Raw genomic sequence first — 13,939 nt, forward strand, 5'->3', positions numbered from 1 at the left:
TGTTTACATCACTGTTAGTGAGCATTTCTCCCCTGCCAAGATAATYCATCCACCTGACAGGTGTGGCATATCAAGTGGCTGATTAAACAGCACGATCATTACACATGTGCACCTTGTGCTGGAGACAATAAAAGGTCACTCTAAAAATGCAGTTTTGTCCCACAACACAATGCCACAGATGCGTTTCAGGAATTGGCATGCTGACTGCAGGAATGTCCAGCGGAGCTGTTGCCGGAGAATTTAATGTTAATTTCACTATCATAAGCTGCTTCCAACGTCATTTCAGAGAATTTGGCAGTACTGTACATCCAACCGACCTCACAACCGCAGACCATGTGTATGGCGTCGTGTGGGCGAGCGGTTTGCAGATGTCAACGTTGTGAACAGAGTGCCCCATGGTGACGGTGGGGTTATGGTATGGTCAGGCATAAACTACGGACAACGAACACAATTAMATTTTATCGATGGCAATTTGAATGCACAAAAATACAGTGACAAGATCCTGAGGCCCATTGTGAGGCCCATTTTTTTAAGGTATCTTTGACCAACAGATCTGTATTCCCAGTCATTTGAAATACATAGATTAGGGCCTAATGAATTTCAATTGAGTGATTTCCTCATTAACTGTTACGCAGTGACATTTTTTAAATTGTTGCGTATTATACAGGGCACGTTTGACAAAGTGACCTATGTCTCAATATGTCTTGTTAAAATAAAGGTTAAATAAAAAAATAAGAACTCAGGGAAAAGCTGYAGCTGTATTGACAATTTCGATGCAAGGCAGCACTCAGATACAGTTAACTATGAAAGGTTGCTTTCTTCATAGGGGGACTCCCAAGTGACGCTGCGGTCGAAGGCACTGCATCTCAGTATCACAACCGGCCGTGATAGGGAGTCCCATAGGGCAGCACACAATTTGCCCAGCGTCGTCCTGGTTTGGCCGGGGTAGGTTGTCATTGTAAATAAGAATTTGTTCTTARCTGACTTGCCTAGTTAAATAAAAAAATTACAATAAAATTCATGGTCTCATTGAAAAAAAGTAATACTCCTGTATACTGACAGTTGACAGCATATAGAATGCAACCAATATTCTATATTAGAAGAGAATACATTTCTCAACATTTGTATTTGAATCAAGCCAGTAAACGTAAATTGTCATCATCAATGCCAATACTTCCCATTCATTTTGATGTCAGACATAGCTGACAGTCAGTCTGACAAGGTGTCTATTGTCCCTGTATAAAATCTTATGCTAGTGATGAATCCAATTTCCCCTCCGGAGATCAATAAAGTTTAGGAAGTGTATATTTGACCAGCAGCAGCAGCAGCAGCAGCAGCAGCAGCAGCAGCAGCAGCAGCAGCAGCAGCAGCAGCAGCAGCAGCAGCAGCAGCAGCAGCAAAAAAAAAAGATTAGCCATAGTGGTTCGAAATTAATTAAAGTTTGGTTTAGGAACGAGAATAAGGTTAAGGTAAGGGTTAGGAAAAGGCATTAAAGTTCACATTGGTTTAGCGTACCTTCGCCATAAATTTTCTGCTGGTCGAATATAATTCAAAATATCAGGGCAAAAACTAAAACCACAGGAAGTGCTGAGGGGAAATTTGCATACATTATATCGAAGGAGAATGCTTATCAATACACTGAATAAAAGTTTCAATGTTGTCCATCAGAGTGGTATACTTACAAAGCAGGATCAATGAGTTAGCCAGCTAACTTTGATAAACAATTCTAAACTTACATTTTTTGGGGTTGTTGAGTCAACTAGACCATTCCTATTTCAAGCTTATCTTTCAAAAAAAAAATATTTATGAAAGAATATTTAGGTAAGTTAGCTGGCTAACTTGATCCTGCTTTGTAGTATACCCCTCTGTTCCACTGGCTTCATAACAAACATATTTGCCTATGGTTTGTAATAATTTGTATTTTATTATTAGAGTGTTGCATGTTCAGGATGTTCGGCCTACATAAGACACTGCATTTATATTTCTTGTTTTGCATTTACATTGTGTTAGTTGCCTATGGTTTGTAATTCTTCAGTTGTTCATGAAATCCTTGATTGGGACGGATAGAGGGTCTTGCTTCCTTCACAACGGCAAATGCTTCATCAAACCCCAAACCTTCTCTGTACATGAGGTACCCAATTAATACTGAGGCAGCACGAGAGACTCCGGCATTGCAATGGACCAGGACAACCCCACTCTGGAGAAAAATGGGGAAAGAAATCTAAATGAACGACTTGAGAAATGTGGCAATAAGGTGTTACACAGTTATACAAAATGTTATACAGTGCATAGGTTACTATTCATAGCAAATACCCTACCCACTCCTTATTTACTTGTTTTTATTGTTACGGCAAATCTCAATTATTGTCTTACCCGGTCAGTTAACACAAAGATTCATTAATTTATACATGCACACAATAACCATTTYTATATTACCTCAGTTTTGGCTTGATCTATGAACTGTGAACATTCTTGGAGATATGAGGTGATGTCTGTTTCCGGAATATCCAGAATGGTCACTGTTTTATAACTGAATAGATCTGGGAAGTTATTTTTAACACCATAGGCGACATTCAATATATGTGAAACCTGGAAGGAAGAAGTGTTGCGTTAGGGAAATGTATATTTTTTATTGTTTAATTGAAATGCACACCACAATAGGCAAGTTTTTACCTTAAATTTCTTCAAAGTTTCTATATCTTGGGCTGCGTCTTGGGATGCTGAAAAAAAATAAAAGTCTATCATGCCTACACACTGTTGTAACAAGGCAGGCTACTATGTGTTAACTAGACAGTACAGAAAATAATAATTTAGACTGAAGTGAATGGTTCAGTGAATCACGCTTGTGTAATGAGTAACCTTGACTGAGACCTGAAGAATTGCGTTATCGACCTGAGCTTAAGCCTAAGCTTTAGCTCAGTGGGCTAATACAACCTACAGTCTTGTGGCACACAGGAGAACCCAGTCACATTCACAGCAGTTCTAAAAGTTGTCCCAAGACCCCCTTAAAACACTTCCGGATATTCTGAGGACCCCCTACATCGGAGATCCCATTTTTAAGAGTAAACAGTCTGCTCAATATTAATTTATTGTCGACACTCAATCTGGAATTGAAAACATTGTAATATTTGAAAGTATTTAAAAACACTTATCTTCCATAATGTGAGATATTTTGGACTTAGTGCAGTTATTTTCTATTTGCTAGGTCTCTTTGATTTTCCTAGGACCCCTGTTTGAGAACCACTGATATACACTAGGGTCTAGAATAAACACAATAGACACTAGGCAGGTTTCCATTGACCCAGGTTTATGTGCATATTTTCTAAAGGGCTCTCTTGATCAAAATGTCTGCTCCCATCGCTGTGAATGTCTAGAGCTCTAACTTGGCTTCCTGAACTTTTATTTCAGAAAATGTTTGTTTAAAATGTATTAATTATTTTAAATTATTGGATATAAATCAATCTCTGAGTGAATGATAATGAATCGCTTCTTGTTGGGATGCGTTTGCTGAGTAAGGATGCATATGTGGGAAACCCATTTGAGATGTCCACGGGTGAAGTATGCGCTGGGAAAAGGGGAGTCTGTCAGAGTGACCATGAGCCTCAAAAGAATCCGGACAACAGAAGTTTTGTGTTTTGAACTTCGGAGTAGAGCACCCATCAAAAGAGTCATCTCAGGGGTGACGACAGATATTAAGGTTGAACACATGGACAAAAGATGTGCTTTTCTTTCAAAAACAAGGACATTTCTAAGTGACCCCAAACTTTTGAATGGTAGTGTATATCAGATCCCTACACAGGCTCAAGGGGAACTTGGGAGGGCGGGTCTTCCGGTGCCAGTACCCCTTGCAACTCTTCAGATGTAAAATCCTTGAGTCCCAAAAACTTTTCTGCCGCATTCACAATAATGTCCAGTTCCTTAGATTTCTTTAAGACTTGTGCCGTACAGTTTATAACTGTGGCAATGAACTCCACAAAATCCCCTTTAACACACAATGTATCTTTTGACTGGCAGCAAACATTTACTACAGCCTGTGGTGTGTCCACTAACATATGTTCACTAGCATCACTTGTTTTCTCAATTATTTTAAATCGCCTCCGCATAGGAGATTCGATTGACCGCTCAAACCTTTTCCACCTCAATCTCCTTTACCCTTACAGGGAACTTCAGGAAATCGGGATCATGATCCCCACCACAAGTGCAACAACATCGTCCTTCTACACACCGTTCTTCAATATACTCTGTCCGTTTGCACACCCTTGCAACATGGCCAAATCCTTAAAAATTATTACACTGCAATGGTTTGAGGACGAAAGCTCTTACAGCATATCTTACATAACCAAGCTTCATATGCGTGGGTATTTGCTCTTTATCAAAAAACAGGACCGACAGATTTTTTTTCCCCCCATTCCCCCAGCGGGTCAGACGCCGGGCATCAACCACACCAGGACTTTTCTTCATTAAAATAACATCAAATTGATCAGAAATACAGCGTAGACATTGTTAATGTTGTAAATGACTATTGAAGCTGGAAATGGCWGATTTTTTATGTAATATCTACATAGGTGTACAGAGGCCCATTATCAGCAACCATGTGTTCCAATGGCACGTTGTGTTAGCTAATCCAAGTTTATCATTTTAAAAGGCTAATTGATCATTAGAAAACACTTTTGCAATTATGGTAACACAGCTGAAAACTGTTGTTCTGATTAAAGAAGCAATAAAACTGGTCTTCTTTAGACTAGTTGAGTATCTGGAGCATCAGCATTTGTGGGTTTGATTACAGGCTCAAAACGCCAGAAAAAAATTACTTTCTTCTGAAACTCATCAGTTTTGCGGGTACGATTTAATGAAGCTGCTAGTTGAGCACTTGTGAGGCGTCTGCTTTTCAAACTAGACACTATGTACTTGTGCTCTGCACATCTGTGGCCTGCTGGAGGTCATTTTGCAGGGCTCTGGCAGTGCTCCTCCTTGCACAAAGGCGGAGGTAGCGGTCCTGCTGCTGGGTTGTTGCCCTCCTACGGCCTCCTCCACGTCTCCTGATGTACTGGCCTGTCTCCTGGTAGCGCCTCCATGCTCTGGACACTACGCTGACAGACACAGCAAACCTTCTTGCCACAGCTCGCATTGATGTGCCATCCTGGATGAGCTGCACTACCTGAGCCACTTGTGTGGGTTGTAGACTCCGTCTCATGCTACCACTAGAGTGARAGCACCGCCAGCATTCAAAAGTGACCAAAACATCAGCCAGGAAGCATAGGAACTGAGAAGTGGTCTGTGGTCACCACCTGCAGAACCACTCCTTTATTGGGGGTGTCTTGCTAATTGCCTATAATTTCCACCTTTTGTCTATTCCATTTGCACAACAGCATGTGAAATTTATTGTCAATCAGTGTTGCTTCCTAAGTGGACAGTTTAATTTCATAGAAGTGTGATTGACTTGGAGTTACATTGTGTTGTTTAAGTGTTCCCTTTATTTTTTTGAGCAGTGTATATATACAGTTGAAGTCGGAAGTTTACATACACTTAGGTTGGAGTCATTAAAACTAGTTTTTCAACTACTCCACACATTTCTTGTTAACAAACTATAGTTTTGGCAAGTYGGTTAGGACATCTACTTTGTGCATGACACAAGTAATTTTTCCAACAATTTCACATATAATTCACTGTATCACAATTCTAGTGGGTCAGAAGTTTACAAACACTAAGTTGACTGTGCCATTAAACAGCTTGGAAAATTCCAGAAAATGATGTCATGGCTTTAGAAGCTTCTGATAGGCTAATTTGAGTCAATAGGAGGTGTACCTGTGGATGTATTTCAAGGCCTACCTTCAAACTCAGTGCCTCTTTGCTTGACATCATGGGAAAACAAAAAGAAATCAGCCAAGACCTCAGAAAAAACATTGTAGACATCCACAAGTCTGGTTCATCCTTGGGAGCAATTTCCAAACGCCTGAAGGTACGACGTTCATCTGTACAAACAATAGTACGCAAGTATAAACACCATGGGACCACGCAGCCGTCATACCGCTCAGGAAGGAGACGCATTCTGTCTCCTAGAGATGAACGTACTTTGGTGCGAAAAGTGCAAATCAATCCCAGAACAACATCAAAGATCCTTGTGAAGATGCTGGAGGAAACAGGTACAAAATAATCTATATCCACAGTAAAATCAGTCCTATATTGACATAACCTGAAAGGCCGCTCAGCAAAGAAGAAGCCACTGCTCCAAAACCGCCATAAAAAAGCCAGAGTACGGTTTGCAACTGCACATGGGGACAAAGATCGTACTTTCTGTAGAAATGTCCTCTGGTCTGATGAAACAAAAATAGAACTGTTTGGCCATAATGACAATCCTTATGTTTGGAGGAAAACGGGGAAGCCTTGCAAGACAAAGAACACCATCCCAACCGTGAAGCACGGGTGTGGCAGCATCATGTTGTGGGGGTGCTTTATGCAGGAGGGACTGGTGCACTTCACAAAATAGATGGCATCATGAGGCAGGAGAATTATGCGGATATATCGAAGCAACATCTCAAGACATCAGTCAGGAAGTTAAAGCTTGGTCGCAAATGGGTCTTCCAAATGGACAATGACCCCAAGCATACTTCCAAAGTTGTGGCAAAATGGCTTGAAGACAACAAAGTCAAGGTATTGGAGTGGCCATCACAAAGCCCAAACCTCAATCCTATAGAAATTGGTGGGCAGAACTGAAAAAGCATGTTCGAGCAAGGATGCCTACAAACCTGACTCAGTTACACCAGCTCTGTCAGGAGGAATGGGCCAAAATTCACCCAACTTATTGTGGGAAGCTTGTGAAAGGGTACCCCAAACATTTGACCCAAGTTAAACAAGTTAAAGGCAATGCTACCAAATACTAATTGAGTGTATGTAAACTTCTGACCCAGTGGGAATGTGATGACAGAAACAAAAGCTTTAGTAAATCATTCTCTCTACTATTATTCTTACATTTCACATTCTTAAAATAAAGCCATGATCCTAACTGACCTAAGACAGGGAATTCTTACTAGGATTAAATGTCAGGAATTGTGAAAAATGTATTTGGCTAAGGTGTATGTAAACTTCCGACTTCAACTGTAGTATCCTAGCAAAACTAGTGCATGATTGTGTGAATAGGGCAGTTTGCCTGACTCAGTAAATTGGATTATGGCCTACACTTCGCAGACAGGAAAGTGAATAGAATATAAGCATCACATGGCTGACACTGGGCTCTGACACAGTCCTGTCGCTATGGTTCAGAAAGACAGAGACTGGCTGGGCCAACAGCTCACTTTGCCTCATTTACACTATAGCCCTACAGCCAAACCAAGCCAAGCTGAACTGTAGGCCTGTATTGGGCTTGCCTGGTTACAAATCCACCATAGTTGCTAGAACTGTGATGGAAATGACAATATGAAATTAAAATAGAGCCAACATAGTATAGTTTGTGTAGGGATGGACGTGTAGGGATGGACACGTCCGGATAAACGTTAGTATTCGATTACTTGAGTGACTGAAAAATTATTATTTGATATCTTACTATGGTTTTGATTTTACAGATACAATACATAACATTTCCTGCGATTCAATAGAGCAATATTCATATTGTTGTAGGCACTACTCTGCCATGGCTCTTTGGCCAAAGCTTATGGGGAAATTAATGTTTTTTATCGATAAACGCCAAAAATAAGGTCTGTAGTTTAACACAGGTTTAGGAGATCTTATACGTTTTGTGCTAGGAGATACAGTATGTAACCACTCTCAAATTCATAGACATAGCTTTGAATATTCATTATATCAAAATTATAGTTTTAACCATGTTGAGGCTATAGGCCTACAGTGTTTCTTTACAATTACATTGTTTACAAATTGTTTCACAAATAGTGAAAAAGCTTATATTTTGGGTTCTGATAGGGTTTAAATGTTTAAATGTATTTGGCTAAGGTGTATGTAAACTTCAACTGTGTATATATATATATATATATATATATATATGTATATATATTTTTTTTTTACAGAAGTGGTTTGATTTAGTTACATTTTTGTTCATTTTTTGGGGGTGTTGTTTCCATGTTTGGAAATCTTGTTTCCGTCCCGCATATTAGGTTGCAGTGCATAAAAAATGTGCGATCGCCAATATATCAAAGACGAATACATAGGGCTCAGCCAGGAGTTGATGGACAGTCGGAAGAGCAAATGAAATGGTAGGAGGGCCATCCCAACTTCAAGTGGTTTCCAATTTTATGTCCTACATCACACAGGCTCAGAAAATATACTCTGTCTGTGGGAACCAAGGCTATTGCTCAATGCAAGCCATTTCGATCTATGGTGTACACAGATCAATTTATAAGTGGAAATGGCGGTTGGAACCGGGACCAGCACCCCGCAGGTCCCCTAAACAGAGAACTTTACATTTAATAGGATTATTCTAAATGACTACTGCTTTTTAAAGAAATGTTTTCAACTATAAAAATGTTTCTTTACACCCACAAGACACTTTCAAGACTTGCTTTTCTGGTTGGCTGGCATGTTTCACCATCCAATTATTTAAGATCTAAAGTAGTGCAAATTTCACCATGGCACGGACCATGGCGATACATTGGCACATGATGATTATTTGAATATGGCAAATATTAGTAAATTATTGTATTCTATCCCACCCACTACACTGTTATTCAACACTTGGGGTGGGTTGCACCAACTCTTAAACTGGGTTAAAAATCAACAATTCATCTTGTTGCACCAAACTGTAAACCTAGAATAAATTAAATCCTTCCTCTAATCTAAATTTAGTTTCACTATAAACATGGTTTAAATTAATCTATGTTGGTGCGACCCACTTTGTGTGTGACGTCATTACGTCCTGACGTTGTCTACACGAGACAGTTAAAAGGAAACGCTCGATAGAAAATAATTTTCGCATCTATTTTATATGTAAACTTTCTAAATGTCGACAACAACAAAATGTCACTGGACAATTTAATGTAAACAACTAATGATGATGCCTTACAGAGCAGTAGAAATGGCTTGATAATGCCAACATGAAGATCCAAACTGGTATCTTGAACAAATCCACAGCCTGACATCCCTGGTTCCTCAATTTCGTGCACGTTGGAGTCGTCCATTGTTTCTATATGCCGTCGCCCGAGCACAGTTGTCACAACAGTGCTTTGCTTTTTCAGTTTTGTTTTCGAAAATCCTTGAATTTCCTGTGCAAGTGAATGCATTGCATCTGTCAAATGGGTCTTTGCAAGCACAAATACTGAGAACCGCTAATCTCGCTAGCAGTATATTGTAATCCAATGAAGTGCTCGCGTTTTTATTGCAAACTAACGTCTTTCCGAACGCTAGCTATCGGGCTACCACCTGTCACAGTCATACAAATGGGAAATATGAACGGGATTGTGTCACGTGAACAGAGTCGTGTTGCAGGGAGCAGCCTCGTTCTGAGCGGGGGCAACACCTAGGTAGCGAGAAAGAAAAACAGGGAGACGGGTGGATTGTGGGTTTGTTAGCCTTGATGTTTTCCTGAAATGGACGAATTGTAACACTATAACACGATTTTTATTATAGCAAGTATTTATTCTATACCAACACTATACTGCGAAGATACAGGACACATTTTGGTTTGAGGAACACCTTGAACAAGTAAAATGTCACGGGGGGTAATGCAGCCGAGCCAGCAGAAGCTGGCAGAGAAATTTACCATCCTTAACGACAGGGGAATCGGGATGCTCACCCGGGTCTATAACATCAAAAAGGTAACTAAGATATGTCTGTTACATTCTTCTTAAGTTCATAAATGTATATATAAATGCATCCATTCTTAGGTAAGTAAATAGAAACCTGTGTTTGGTTCTAATAATACAACGTTACATGACTGGTGCAAAGCATCGGGAATGTTCAGGAATCAGTGCAAGGCCTTAATGCTAGCTAGCCTGCTTCTAATGGTAGACAGACTGCTAGCTAATCGTCCTCATCTTGTAGTAGGTCGTTAGGCAGAAAGCTCGGGTGGGTGCATAGCCAGAAACGACATTCTGTACGGTCTACTATCTAACTATCATTATAGATATTAGGTCTGATTTCAAGAATCCGTACGTCTGTTAACACACAACGTTAGCTAGCTAACTATGATCAGCCCCAAACCCTTCAATTGATAGTTTGCTGTTGAGTGTGATGATAAGTGAACGTGTTGATGACAGCAATTTAGGTAGCATGCTAGTAGTGATGGGGGCGGGGGGTATTTTAGTCGATATCATTTTGACTATCGCAATATGTTTAGAGCACTTATTTCCATGATTGATCAAAACGAGTAATCATGGCTCGCTCTTGTCCATCTGCAGCAGAGACATGGTGAGCAATATGTTTGGAACATCGAATCACAATGAAATCACAGTATCAAATCACAATACTGGGTGTGCAGCAAAGTAAAATACTGCAATGATAGACTACGGTATAAAACCCTCCATTTGGAGACTATCGCAATATGAGAGCTACTGGGTGTGCATGATTTTGATCCAATCTTTTTCAAGGTCTTGTTGAGCAGCTGACTTGTTTTTTAATATGTTGTGTTAGCGCAGGGCTTGAGCAAAAGCCTGTACACCCAGTAGCTCTCCTGGATTGTTGGCCAGCATGCACCATTACAATTACAACCAAATACTCTGTCTTTATTAAATATTTCCCTCATTCAATGATCCAGGTACCAAATGGCTAAGGTGGGCAACTTCTAAGCAAAGTAGCTAACTAAGACATGTTTGGGATGGTGTTGTGCCGAAAATCACCCCCCCTGACAAGAGTTCTTCCCCCCTTCGCGTTCTTCATTGCTGGGACTTGCTTGCTAGTTGAGATTTCTGCTCTTCACTCCGTTGTCAGTTTAGCCTACATTTCTCAAATCTTAGTAGCAGAAAGCATTTTTGTCTGCAGTTTTTGGTTTGGCTATTTGTTTCAATATGGCGCCCTGGGCAAACCTCCTCTCCCTTCCCCTCTCCTCCCCCTCTCCCTTCCCCTCTCCCCTCCCCCTTTCCTCCCCCTCTCCCTTCCCCTCTCCTCCCCCCTCCTTCCCTCTCCCCTCTCCTCCCCCTCTCCCTTCCCCTCTCCTCCCCCTCTCCTTCCCCTCTCCCCTCCCCTCTCCTTCCCCCTCTCCCTTCCCTCTCCTCCCCCCTCCCTTCCCCTCTCCTTCCCCTCTCCCCTTCCCCTCTCCTCCCCCTTCCCCTCTCCTCCCCCTTCCCCTCTCCTCCCCCTTCCCCTCTCCTCCCCTTCCCCTCTCCTCTCCTCCCCCTCCCTCCTCCTCTCCCTTCCCCTCTCCTCTCCCTTCCCTCTCCTCTCCCTTCCCCTCTCCTCTCCCTCTTCCCTTCCCCTCTCCCTCCCCTCTCCCTTCCCTCTCCCTTCCCCTCTCCCTTCCCCTCTCCTCTCCTCCCCTCTCCTCTCCTCTCATTCTCCCCTCCTATATCCGCTACTGATTTGTATTAGTCTATGAATAAATCTCTGCCAAAATTCGTAATGTCTCCCATGTCTTATTCGATTAGTATTTTTGAAAGTGTAAGGATAATAATTCAGCCGGAGTTGTTCTGAAATGTTTATTGCTTGCCAACATTTTACTCCCTCTGTGTAATAAAACGCATACATTCATTATTAATTTCGGTTGCCTATCCTGACGTGATGTTTGTTCTATAGAAAGTATTTGACTCTGATGTGTTCCACTAAGTATTTGACTCTAGTCACAAAATGAAGGAAATTAGAAGGGGGGAGAATTCAGGCAGGGGGGAGATTTTCGGCACAACACCGGGACGATACCAGTATGACAATATTTTTGAACGTTGTCAGAAGTACATTGTATAGAGGAGAATCTCAGTTTTTCCAAGAGTGTCAGAATTATTTGTTAACATCCAATTTTGAATGCTTGGAAGGCGGTTTTACAACCAGAGTATGCAGCATTGGTTTCATCAACTGTGCATCGTATCAACTTTGTCGGCCTTTTGCGGTTATAAACTTGTCCTGGTGGAAAGTGGTTTTATAAAATATTTTTATTGGGGGAGGGGTGGGGCATCACACATGACAATTATATTAATGCATGCTAATAGTTAACTAGCGAGATAACCGGCCAAACTACACTATGTTTTGAATTGAATCTAGCTAGTCTGTTGTATTATTTTACCTGCTGCTGCAATGTCTCTCTCTCTCCTCTGGCAATGGCCCACTGGCACACACCTTGACTTTTCCAGGATTTTCATTGCTCACCAAAAATKTGCTAYAACTGGGCAAATAACTCAATAACTAGCAATGAATATTGCACATGTGGCTAGGCACGTTTTGACATAAAAAAAMCCCCGCATCTCTTGACTGCAGGATTGAAAGCCCTACAATAATTTTACTCTGATGCGCTCTGCAAAGATTAGGAGGACAGTGCGCAACACAGCACATCCGGAGAACATTTTGATCCGGTTCTGATCGGAGTAGCCTAATTGTTTGACATAGATTTTAACGTTATTTTTAAGCAATTCTTTTCCCTTGTCCATGTGGACAATCTATAATCTGCTTTTTTTTTTTACTTGCCAAGCGGACAAGCGTTTAATGTCAAGCTCGATGATTCTTGAGGATATAACAAAAAAATCCCTCATGAGTTTAGTTCAACTCAACTGTTGTACTCTATCAGAACCCAAAATATAAGCTTGTTTTACTCCACTATTTGTAAACAATGTAATTGTAAAGAAACACTGTAGGCCTATAGCCTCAACATGGTTAAAACTATCATTTTGATATCATGAATGGTCAAAGCTATGTCTATGAATTTGAGAGTGGTTACATACTGTATCTCATAGCACAAAAGGAATAAGATCTCTTAAACCTGTGTTAAACTACAGACCTTATTTTTGGCGTTTATCCATAAAAAACATGAATTTCACTGTAAGCTTTGGCCAAAGAGCCATGGCGGAGTAGTGCCTACAAAAATATGCTATTACTATTGCTCTATTGAATGGCAGGAAATGTTATGTATTGTATCTGTAAAATCAAAACCAAAGTAAGATATCAAATAATAATTTGGCAGTCACTCAAGTAATCGAATACTAACGTTTATCCGGATATCCGAATGGACGTGTCCATCCCTACGCGTCCATCCCTACGCAAACTATACTATGTTGGCTCTATTTTCTTTTCATATTGTCATTTCCATCACAGTTCTAGCAACTATGGTGGATTTGTAACCAGGCAAGCCCAATACAGGCCTACAGTTCAGCTTGGCTTGGTTTGGCTGTAGGGCTTTAGTGTAAATGAGGCAAAGTGAGCTGTTGGCCCAGCCAGTCTCTGTCTTTCTGAACCATAGCGACAGGACTGTGTCAGAGCCCAGTGTCAGCCATGTGATGCTTATATTCTATTCACTTTCCTGTCTGCGAAGTGTAGGCCATAATCCAATTTACTGAGTCAGGCAAACTGCCCTATTCACACAATCATGCACTAGTTTCGCTAGGATACTACAGTTGAAGTCGGAAGTTTACATACACCTTAGCCAAATATATTTTTCACAATTCCTGACATTTAATCCTAGTAAGAATTCCCTGTCTTAGGTCAGTTAGGATCATTACTTTATTTTAAGAATGTGAAATGTAAGAATAATAGAGAGAATGATTTACTAAAGCTTTTATTTCTGTCATCACATTCCCAGGGGTCAGAAGATTACATACACTCAATTAGTATTTGGTAGTATTGCCTTTAAATTGTTTAATTTGGGTCAAATGTTTGGGGTACCCTTCCACAAGCTTCCCACGATATGTTGGGTGAATTTTGTGACTGAGTCAGGTTTGTACTTTCTCGCACATGCTTTTTTAGTTATGCCCACACATTTTCTATGGGATTGAGGTCAGGGCTTTGTGATGGCCACTCTAATACCCTGCCTTTGTTGTCCTTAAGCCATTTTGCCACAACTTTGGAAGTATGCTTGGGG

General features: G+C 40.8%; 2 protein-coding genes across 3 annotated transcripts in view; one reads left to right on the forward strand and one right to left on the reverse strand.

Moving 5' to 3' along the window:
- Positions 1 to 1,899: 1,899 nt before the first annotated feature.
- On the reverse strand, positions 1,900 to 9,369 carry LOC111971091 (dual specificity protein phosphatase 19). Its single transcript, XM_023997889.2, has 4 exons — positions 9,011 to 9,369; positions 2,674 to 2,720; positions 2,437 to 2,589; positions 1,900 to 2,197 (listed from the first exon to the last, which is right to left on the reverse strand). Exons 1-4 carry the CDS (start codon positions 9,225 to 9,227, stop codon positions 2,015 to 2,017), a joined length of 600 nt encoding a protein of 199 aa, XP_023853657.1. The 5' UTR covers positions 9,228 to 9,369; the 3' UTR covers positions 1,900 to 2,014.
- A 71-nt stretch (positions 9,370 to 9,440) lies between these two features.
- Positions 9,441 to 13,939, forward strand: part of LOC111971089 (nck-associated protein 1) — a 61,982-nt gene continuing 57,483 nt past the window's right edge. For both annotated transcript variants that reach the window (XM_023997886.2, XM_023997888.2), the window contains exon 1: positions 9,441 to 9,761. In XM_023997886.2, coding sequence (XP_023853654.1) covers positions 9,654 to 9,761 — 108 coding nt within the window. In that variant the 5' untranslated portion in view covers positions 9,441 to 9,653. The remainder of the gene's footprint in view (positions 9,762 to 13,939) is intronic.

The sequence above is a fragment of the Salvelinus sp. IW2-2015 genome, linkage group LG12 (assembly GCF_002910315.2).
Source record: "Salvelinus sp. IW2-2015 linkage group LG12, ASM291031v2, whole genome shotgun sequence".
Lineage (NCBI taxonomy): Eukaryota > Metazoa > Chordata > Actinopteri > Salmoniformes > Salmonidae > Salvelinus > Salvelinus sp. IW2-2015.